The 10,956-nt window shown below is 42.0% G+C and overlaps 1 protein-coding gene across 2 annotated transcripts; it reads right to left on the reverse strand.

Annotated features, from left to right (window-relative positions):
* Positions 1-756: 756 nt before the first annotated feature.
* Positions 757-9,908, reverse strand: znf513a (zinc finger protein 513a). Of its 2 annotated transcripts, XM_086190013.1 has the most exons (5): positions 9,705-9,908; positions 8,281-8,417; positions 5,913-6,041; positions 3,401-4,165; positions 758-3,323 (listed from the first exon to the last, which is right to left on the reverse strand). In XM_086190013.1, exons 2-5 carry the CDS (start codon positions 8,318-8,320, stop codon positions 2,371-2,373), a joined length of 1,887 nt encoding a protein of 628 aa, XP_086046139.1. In that variant the 5' UTR covers positions 8,321-8,417; positions 9,705-9,908; the 3' UTR covers positions 758-2,370. The 2 variants fall into 2 exon arrangements, with proteins under 2 accessions (XP_086046140.1, XP_086046139.1); XM_086190014.1 differs by lacking the exons at positions 5,913-6,041; positions 9,705-9,908 and having other exon boundaries at positions 757-3,323; positions 8,281-8,413.
* Between the last annotated feature and the right edge of the window lie 1,048 nt (positions 9,909-10,956).

Raw genomic sequence — 10,956 nt, forward strand, 5'->3', positions numbered from 1 at the left:
AAAGTATTCACTCTTGTGCTGCTGCTTCTGTCTCAAGTTTCATTTCCAGTCGAGGGGACACCAGATCGAACAGAAAGGGTGTTAATAAATGCGGAGGTGCCAAATTCAATTTAAAGTGTTTTTTTTTTTTTTTTTTTTTGTAATTTCCCAGCAGCATCACTGTTAAAAAGAAAATATCACAATGTAAGGACTTGATTCATTCCACTACTTGTCATTGGGATTTTAGTGGTAAGATCAGTGACAATTGTCCACTCTGTTTGCCATGATGCTAAAATAAACTCTGAAATTTATGAGCTGTCATGGTTGTCGGGTTAATGGCTCACTGCATTTCACCGCCGATCTCGCACACACGTTCATCAGCACGCTAGCAGAGCGACATGAAGAATCGCACACATCATTGAGCGACAGAGTTGAAGTATTAAGTCAGCGTATTTTGAACGTTGGAAGCCTTCATAGTGAATTGTGATCAAGGTGTGTAGTAGGTGGTGCATTGCGCCGGTGGTAACTAACCATGGAAACATTCACCACGGAAACATTCACATCTGATTGTTCCTTCAGCAATGTTTTTTTTTTTCTGACTAAAGTAAATGCTGATGCAGCGCATTGGTTCACTTCAATAACTATTTTTGGCCACGTGGGGGCAGCAGAAACAAGCTCTAAGTGTATCTGCCGTTGTAACATTCTCATTTATGGAAACGTCACAGAAAAATAAATAAGACCACCAGTCTGATGTCTGACATTCAACCAAATCATTAACAGATCTTTATTTGAAAATCCGCACTTAAGGCATTTATGAGACACTGCATAAAGACAAAGATGATCACTTGGGCTATTTCAGTACTAATCAATGGGTTCAACTCTCCATTGTCATGAAAAACTGGCAACCTGAAAAATATCCTTCTTGCATATAATAGTGACAAAAAATGTGTAAACTGAAATCATTTTAGGGGAAATGAATGACACGTCACGCACATCGAACATAAACAGCTCTACATGATCAGGTATGTACTTCTAGCAGTGTGTTGCAGCTACGTTCGAAAAATAAAACACTCACATGCATTCTAATAATGCCATCTCTTTTTCCCCCAAAGTAAATGAAAACAAAGGCGTTTTGAAGAAATTTAAGATAAGTAGAAAGTTTGGGGGGGGGGGGTTAATGAATTTGAACAACATGCTCATGTACATTTGTCACTCCTGAGTCACATACAAAGAGATGTGCTTTTCCTTTCGTCACGTCAAGCTTGCAGAGGGCCTTTAAAAATGCTAATACATGCACACGTATTGTTCAAATAAGTAGAAACTACTTTTATGCCAACTTTTTCGGTAAAAACAAACAAACCACATTTTATAAACTTTAGGGGTTTAAAATGGCAACACAGTTGAAGATACAGGAGCTTAAATTAAACATTTTATCAAGTGCAACACAATTCCAGCACTGTTAAAAAATAATTTTGATAGTAGTACATACACAAGTTATTAACTCCTCTGAAGGCATGCCGTCACCAGAGCTCGTCCTTGATGCAAACAGAGCACAATAACGGCCGTTACAAGGACCCATCTTCAACAATACTTCACCCAAAAGCGTATTTTGCCTTTCAGCTGTCTTAAGCCCCCCCCCCCCCCCGTGACTCCACAATGCAGAAAGAACCTTAGATTTAAGCTAATAGTGACCAACTGCTGACGACAGCAAAATTGTCCAAAAAAACATCCATTAAGTGCATCTTCCAGAACATTTTTGGCACATTTTGATGTTTTGCTGCTGTGGCTGTTCGAGTTAATCGCTATTAGCTTCAAGCTAAACCTACACAGCTGGCTCTTTCTGGAGTCAAGGAAGCAACATAGGAGGAAAGAAATGTCTGTGAGCTGAAGATGGGGAATAAACTTTTTGGGTGAAGTATCACTTAAAAGCTGCACTGTGAGGTCTTGAGAAAATGTAAACATACAAACATGACAACATGTAAATAAACAAGGGAAGGAAAACCATGCTTAAATTGTCTAAAAACAACGCAGTGCAGCTATCACACAAATACGTGCATGAGTTCCTTGATAGAGTAATATTTGGTTTAAAAAACAAAAGAGAGGGAAACCAAATTCCGTCCTAGAATAAACCAGATATTTCTTTTAATGTTATAAATTAGCCTAATATGAACATACATAGAGAACGAGACAGTGAAAGGACACAGACAGTAACAGCAGAAGACAAACTGATTCATTCATCAAAATATTCTTTACACTTAATTGTGCGAGATTCTACAAAGAAACAATTAGCAGCCTCTGAAGGAATCTAACAAAACAGATCAACACACAAAAATCATATAAAGGCTCTGTGAGAAACCAAAGTTGCTGGTAGCTTTGTTCTGCTGGGTTATATTATACAATCTCAAGTTTGTAGCATGAGTGTATTGTCTGCCCTCTCTCTCTGGACATATACTGCATATCAACACCTGCTTCTTTTCTGTGAGTCTGAACTCCGACTCCCATCCCTTTTCTTGTCTCCTCCTCCTCATCGTTGCCAGTCATCGGAACCTTGACCCAGCCGTCTGTGGCCAGGCCGTGTTTCTTCTGGTGTCGTTTATAGTTGTCCCAGTGGCCCGTGGTGTAACCGCACTCCTGACACTTGTACGGCTTCTCCCCTGTGTGCCGCAGCATGTGCCGCTTCAGGTTCATGCTCTGGTTGCAGCTGTAACTGCACACGGCGCACTGGAAGGGCTTAGCCCCCGAGTGCACGCGCTGGTGACGTTTCAGGTTGGCAAGGTTCCCGCAGGCGTAATCGCACAAATGGCACTTGTAAGGTTTCTCGCCTGTGTGCACTCTGTGGTGGCGCTTGAGGTTGTCGAAGTGGGCTGAGGCGTAGTCACACTGTGGGCACTTGTATGGTTTCTCGCCGCTGTGAGTTTTCATGTGACGTGCCAAGTGGTTAGGGTAATGTGTGAGGAACGGGCAGGCGGCGCAGGTGTACACCTTGTCGCTGCGCTCGCCGGGACTGTTGGGCGATGACGACGAGTCTTTAGTCAGCATTTCAAGGGTACACTTGGCACATATCTGGGCAGAGGAGCCGTCCTCGTCCTCCAAGACAATGCCACACAAACGGCAAGTGAAAGGAAATAAAGAAGGGGGGAGGGCGGCACCGTCCGCCATGCCCCCTCTGGTAGCTCTGCTGCCACCGCTGCCTGAGGGCTCCAACAGGGGTGGAGGCTGGTGGCTAGGGGCGGGGTTAGAAGCTGGTATGGGCTGTGGTGACGCCCCCTTTAAACTCTCAAAAGCTGAAAGGAAGTCACTGTTCTGGCTTCCTAAACTCACATTAGTTGAGTGCCTTGCAACCTCTGAAACAGAAATATGGACTGATTACACACCAGTTTAGATGGCAAAATGTAAAACTCTACTCAGAATTCATACAAACCTTTAGCTGGAGCACCAGGGTCTTCCTCATTAGGTCTTTGCCCAATCACTGGCCTCTTCAGGCTGCTGGGGCCACTGGCAGGTCGCAGCGAGGCGTCCTGCCCCACCCCCATAGAGGGCACATGCATGCGCTGGTGCCTCTTGAGGTTGCCGAGGGAACTGCAGGCAAAAGCGCAGCTGTCACATTTGTAAGGTTTCTCCCCGGTGTGAATGCGCAGGTGTCTCTGCAGGTTCACCAGCTGGGCCGAAGCGTAAGCGCACAGGGGGCAGTTAAAGGGCTTCTCCCCGTTGTGTGTCTTCATGTGACGCTTCACGTGGTTGGCATAACGGGAGGAGAAGCCACAGAGGTGACATGAGTGCAGTTTGGGTGATTTGTCATCAGCTGTCAGTGCTTTGTCACCCATCCCATTTGCCATACCGTCACCGTCGAGCTGCAAATGGGGACCGGGGCGAATCCCGCTGATGCTTCCAAAGTTGAAGTCCGTACTTTTGGCCTCCCTGGAGGCTTTGCAGCACCTCAGACAGTAAGGCCCCACCAGGTCGATGCCAGGTCCTAAAGGTTCATCCCGGAGCTGTCCACAGCCCCTGCAGGACAGATAAGGAGGGAAACTGGGCTCGGACTGGGATGCTCTGCCCTCATCATCCCTCCCGTTGTCAGTTGTGCTGCGAGAGTTGTCTGTTTCGCTTTCCATGCTGAGCTGACTGTAGGCGGGGCTCTCCTCATCACCCAGAGGATACACAGAGAAACCAATCTCAGCAGCTACTTCTGTATAAGGGAGACAGAAACACTGCATGTGACCACTGTGGGAGCAGCTCCACTACAGCTAGAACGGGTTACGAGAAGCGAGGGATTTGGCAGACACGTGGGAACACTTATGAAAGAGGAAAGAAGATGTACAGAAGCTTAAAACATCAGATGAATGTATGGTGGCCCCAAATGTGAGTATACCTTGATCGTATGAATGGCTGGAGCCATGCGATTGGCTGAGGTGAGAGTGGGCGGGGACGGCTATCAAACATGAGTCGGGAAAATAAAGGGTTCCAGCAGGTTTCAACAGGATTTAAGAGACTTTTAAGACAACTGAATAAAGTTGAACATCTTCTCTTCACATAAAAAAGTAAAGGGAAAATGACTGATTGTGTGTTGATTTATTGCAGCATTGAAATGCAACTTGATATTGTAAAATAGAAGTAACTTCCTCATCACATTTTTAATGAAATTCAAGACTTAAGACCCAGTGGGGCCACATCACGAGCACAAAAACTGACTGTTGGAAGTAAAAGTTTCAGTTTCAACAAAAGCTGTACATACAGTACATAATAATAATACTTAGAAGAGGAAGAAGGAGAAAAGAACACGTCCTGGATTTCTCTCCAAATTTCACCAGACACAGTTGACAACCAGCCCCTCCATTACCAAGCAGCCCACCTGAGAGAAAGAGCGGAACATCTGATACTCACAGTGCTGGGGGTAAAGTCAAGACTCTGTGAGCTCTCCTGTTGCTGTCTGCGATTTAACTTCAACCACGGAAAAAAAAAAAGAAAGAAAAAGCAACAGAACCTCGGGACGACAGCGCTGACCGACTTGAGTCGGTCGACGCCTCCAAAGTGAGCGAGTCGGAGGAAAAGCACCTTCCTCCACAGATGTGGAGAGAGAGAATGCGAGGAAGCCGTGAGTGGAGGCTGCCCTTCCATCCTGCCCCCTAGAAACCCCTCGTGGATGATTACCAAACCTAATGATAATGATGATGACTATAATGGTGAGGCTGCTGCTGCTGATGATAATGATGATGAGGGCAGATGATGATGATGATGATGATGATGATGATGATGATGGGGAAAGGAAAATGGCAGTGGGGCAGTGGTGGCAGAGGTAACAGCAGATGATGATGATGATGATGATGATGATGATGATGAATAAATGCCCTGGTATAATGGTGTCCTTGATGGTAATGGTTGTATTTTTATGACCTTATATAATAATGGCGTCTCAGCTCCTTTCTCTACTTTGCCATTTTTCAGCTCAGTCTCGCAACTGAAGGAGCATGCTGGGAAATGACAGTTCCATTTCTCTTACTGTCGCACACACGCAAGCACACACACCACTGAGAAACAAAGAGTAAAAACCTCAGTCCTCTCGCAACCATCTTTTTACAAATGATGTCACACATCAGCCCCCATCCATTAAAACTATTTACATCGTGGTGCTTTGGGCCGATATAACCTAGAAGGAGACCATCATCCTTGCACCTAGCATGTAGCTGACTAAATTGAGAAGTAGTCCAATGGCCAGGCTGCATGATCCTGCCATTCCCTTTATTATATAATCAATAGACACATTTGCCTTACGTGGTGAGTCAATAATCTAATTTAGTGCAATTACAAACACCAGCAGGAAAGAAGGTGAGCATGCAACATTTAAAAAGCAGTAGAGATGGACATTCATCTCGCGACAGACAGTGCTGCGTTAAAACAAACTACAAACAAACAGACAGAAAAACTCAATTACAAACCTGAGAACTTTTCCAGGCCTAGAATCTTGTTGTCATGATCACCAAACTCAAGGTCTTGTCCTAAAAGGAAGTCTGTATCTAAGGAGAGGTTTGCTGGAGCATCAATGGCTACACCATCATCAGAATCCACTGTGGACACGAGAAAGAGACCATCACAAACGTTTCATTAGCACCGACGACACGAGTCATGTCTTCGTTACGTCCACCGCAGTGACCAACCCTTAACGCGGGAAACACTTCCAGAGGTCAACCATTGTGACCGTGAGGTATCACTGGATATAAAAGGGGCCGACCTCTTTCATCATTCTCAGGAAAAACAGCTGTTTCTTTATAAAGATCAGCCAAGTTTCTTACTAAAAGCAAGTTCAGTTCAACAGCACTACAGAGAACTGCTTCTAGAATCATTAACATGTTAACTGAATAAAAGCTGAACATTAGAATCCTCATTTAAGGGGTTTGTCACAGGGCTGTTGGATTATAATCAATACCTGTCAGTGGTTTTCATGGTGTAGCTGATGGGCGCATACAGGCTCCACCAGTCACACACTAAAAGATAAACCAGCCAGAATTTTAGGTTGGATTTTTGATCACTGAGGAAAAGAAGCTCTGTGCCAAACCGAAGTTTGAGACTTTACTTGTTTTGTTTCAGAACAAAATCATCAGAAATGAACCGGAAAACACAACTTTAAAATATCTTTTCACAAACTTCTATTGACTTTAAGATGAGCGAACCAGACGTTCAACAACTTTTGCCCAAGTTTTAGAACTCCTTCTTGTGCCACTTTCTCCTACACGATTGGAGCAGCCTGAGGGTAATTAAAATGCTGCCTTAACAGAAAATATGACTTTCTCTTTTTAAAGAAACCTGGACAAAATATTTGATTAAAGACGTGTTTGTAAATGAAGGTCATGTGACATGACGCAAAGCTTCACATCTGTCACTCCAGGGAGCACTGATGTACAACTGTTTTCTCAACATCTGTCTCCATGACAAAGAATGACCTTTTGACCTCAGCTTTAATTACACATCAATATTACTGACGCTGAATTGGCCACTAGGGGTAGCAGAGACAAGTTTTGAGCCTTGATCGTCAACTGTTAAAGATCCAATATGATCATTTATTTGAATTTTTCTAAATGAACAGTGGATTTTTTTTGGAGCGTTTTCGCTGACTACACCTGCCTTCTGGTGATGAGAAGAGTCAACTTAAGTGCTGATGTTGCAGCCAGACAACCAGTGAGCTCAAGTTCACCTTGTAGCTCCGTAAAGTTGAGGGGAGCTGCAGAGACGAGTGGCCGTTTAGTCACATCAACACCTTTACAGGTGCAGGAAGTATCATTCAAGACGCACACAAACAGCATCGTGTAAAAAAAAAAAAAAAAAGGAAGGAAAAAAAGGGCTGATAAAAGTTGACAGATGGTGCTTGTATGCTGCAGCTACAGCTAATGATATCTAAATTTCTCCCTTTCAAGCTTAATGACATCCAAACCCTAATCAGGCAGCTGTCTGAAAACCCCCAGAACAATTCAAGGACAACATGCTGAACTGCCCTCATTAGCAAACCCTTGAGTCATGCTGCCATCTACAGGTCATTCTGACAAAATAACAGGTGGAGGGTTTTTTTTTTTTCCCCACTGTGCCACACCTCAAAGTAGCCTGTAACGTCGTGAGGAGAGTACCACCATGCATGGCTGACTTCTTTTCTTCTATATTTGTGGCCTGAATATCTGGAGATACTGGCGAGGGTGTAGTTTGATGAGTTGAACTAACATTATGCTGTTTGGCAGAAAAACACAAGCCTCTACTGAGAGGAAGTTGGAAAACGCTTCAACGTGTTAACGTGAGGGTGCGGGGTGCAATCAGCTCCTGTAACATGATCTCAGGTGAATCAACTGGTTCTTCACATCTGGAGTCCATCACGCATCACATATAATAACACAGGAAGTCCATCCATTCATAGGGAAACCACTGTGATCGCGCTACCGTCAAAATGATGTTTAAGCTGTTAATTTCAGCTAAAAATGCAACAAAATGTTGCTTTAAAGCGACGTTTCAATCACATGTATTTATCTGCTTGAATGCTATACTTAAAGCGCAAGTTCTTCTTCAAGCAAACGTGTAATAACATGCTACCCGTCATTCTAAATGAAGCACTAGAAAGAAGCCATCACATTCAAGAAAAAGCGGAAGTTTTCAAGACGTGTTTGTTTTCACTGTGCCAGACGTGACCAGAGCGAGGACACAGCCCGGCCAGTATTCAAAATGGACTCTCTTTGAAACTATTCTGTCGAACCGCAGTAAATGTGTGTTGTTGTGAGAATGAGTACATCTACTTTTCAATCTTAAACAAAATCTTTGAATACCTACACTTCACTGGCTGTGGATTCTGTTGTTTTTTTCTTGGCATCTTCCAGTCAGCCTCTCTCTTGACTGCAGTGTCTTCTCGCAGACTTCCAAAACCATCAGCTCATTCTGGTTTGTTTGGAAGATATTCTTGAGAATTTCTATCGATGCGAGACAGAAAGCATGCACTCTCAAATAACACATTTACGGAATATTATGAATACATTGACAAGTAGGGATGCACGATTTGGGGAACTTTTCTGCTCATATCATATGAGCCAGTATTTTGATGATAATTTTGGCCATTCGATGAGTTGCCTATGTCGAAATCCGTGTAAAAGCAAGACTATACTATATTCACATTCTGTCCACATTGTAAAACACACAGAAATATTGAAATTTTCTTTGTTTCCAAAACATTTGGAAAAGCCCATAAATCATATATTCGTCTAACTGTGTCCTTGGTATCTGTAAAGGGGATCAAACTGATACTGATACACAAACATACGACAAGTACTCGACAGTTCCAAACAAGAGTTAATATTACTGTGAATCCCTGTCAACAAGCTGAGGGAGCTCATGGTACTAAAATCTAACAAGGAAGCTACTAATCAAGGTTTAGGTTATTAAAATTGTTGTTTAAAAATGTCCATCGCATGTCTCTAAATTCCAAGTGGCTTCAAACTAACTGCTTCCAATAGGTACATTTTCAGTATATATTGACACAGGAGAAGCTACAACACTGGTGTTTTTAATGAAATGACAATTTGAATTTCTGGATTTAAAAAAAAAAAATGTTTGAAGCGAACTAACTTATTAACTCAACTCTAGCTCTAAAATGTAATAAGCAATAAAACGACTTCCTTTTTCCGTAATCAATCACTGACTTACATGGATTTATTTGATGAAGTGACGAATCTGCGGCAGTGAACAGAGACATTTGAACATCCTGGTCCTTCTCTCCTACATTAGTCTCTTATGCTAATGACTTATTTCTGTGTTGTAACTAATGTTACCGTAACTAACTGGTTATTTATATATTACGGGGTGATTGAACACATACGATTTTAGTCTACGACCTGAACTTCAACTGGTCTGTTTGAATTACAGAAGGAACGAGAGAATGTACATTTAACTCTCTGATTAAGCTGCTTTAGCAACATGGCTAACATATTAGCACCGTTATTGCAGCACGACAACGAGCAGTGATCGACTAACAGAAATGAAACATTTCCACAACGAACGGAACACTGACGAATAATTGACAGCAGGTTTCGGGATAAAAGGCGTTGAGAATATGTTTGCGTGGCTAATTGCAAGGCGTTTTTAAAAGCACCTAACGACTACAACAGCTAATGACAGTCATTAAGACAATATTAGCCAAAAAGCTAAAATATTAGCCGAGAAGCCAATGTCAACTTCCCTAGTTAGCTTCGATGCTAACTTACCTAAAAAACGTGTACGCTCCTGTCGATTGTGCAGGTTTTGGTCGTCGGCGTACACCCCATTCACTGTGCAGCGTTTTCCCTTACAACAACAACGTCTGGAGATCCGCCATTTCTTCATGAGCTGCGGTGACAAAGAAAGGCAATTAATGGTATTTTTCATAACTTAATTGATTTTCTGATTCGCCAGTGACTAGTAGCAACAGCGACAAGACTTCCGCTCGAATTATTTCAGAATAAAAATTGCTTTTTCTGCTTGTGATAGTTTGCTTGAATCTGACACTAAATGCATATAGAGTATAAATCCCTCACAACTTTATATGATTGAAATCTTACATTTGGTTTATAGATGTGTTAAATGAAAACAAGGGAGTTTACACACAAATTGTGTAATGATTCAATTTGATACTTGGATATTACATTACAAAATATTTCATTCTTTCTGCTGTCAAACTGTAGCAGTCTTTTATTCCAAAGTTCTACAATATACATGAAGTCAGTGTACAGTCAAACATTTGCAATTTAAAGCCTTTAGGTTTGTCCAGTAGAAATAATCTTGCTCAAAATAAAAACCAAGCCATTTTCTGATGCCAGCTGATTTATTTATCCATGTATCCATTTTTCTATAATAAGGCTGATATCAAACAGCAAACATGGCCGAAGATATGAATTCAATTTAATAAATACAATCAAAGTCCCTGATATTTTAGATGGAACAATACTGGGTGACTGCATATTCTTAAGTCTTTAAAAGTGATAAAACAATAAATAACAATTTTCATTATGTTTTATGTTCAGGCATATTAGTTTGAACGCTTACATTTGATTTAATACCCCACAAAATCGTTCATAATGTTGTTGCTTGGTTTTAGTCTGAAATTCTAAAGAGCATACTGGCCGTTTTATTGTGTCTAGGGGAATGCAGCTTGACGCAAACGGGTTCTCTTCCGTTTTGTTTGGCATTTCCGTTTCCGGTAGTAATTTCCGGTTGGTCTTTCGCATTGAAGCATTGTAGTTGTAGTCTTTGATAATATATCTTAATTTATTACGTCTCTTTTTGTTCTTATTAAGTCTTTTATTCAAGCAGATTTTTTTTTAGCTCCGTGGATCACGACATTTATTGAATATTTCAATGCGCGTGAGATAAAATCAACCACATACTGTATTTGCCAGTTGAACTCAAACTGTACCCTCAGAGTCCATTCAAGACCCCAGACTGAAGACGCAACAGACAGAACCGTAACTTCCTTGGAAT

Source organism: Aulostomus chinensis, chromosome 20 (assembly GCF_037954235.1).
Source record: "Aulostomus chinensis isolate RoL2024-O1b breed Wild chromosome 20, RoL_Achi_v1.0, whole genome shotgun sequence".
Classification (NCBI taxonomy): Eukaryota; Metazoa; Chordata; class Actinopteri; order Syngnathiformes; family Aulostomidae; genus Aulostomus; species Aulostomus chinensis.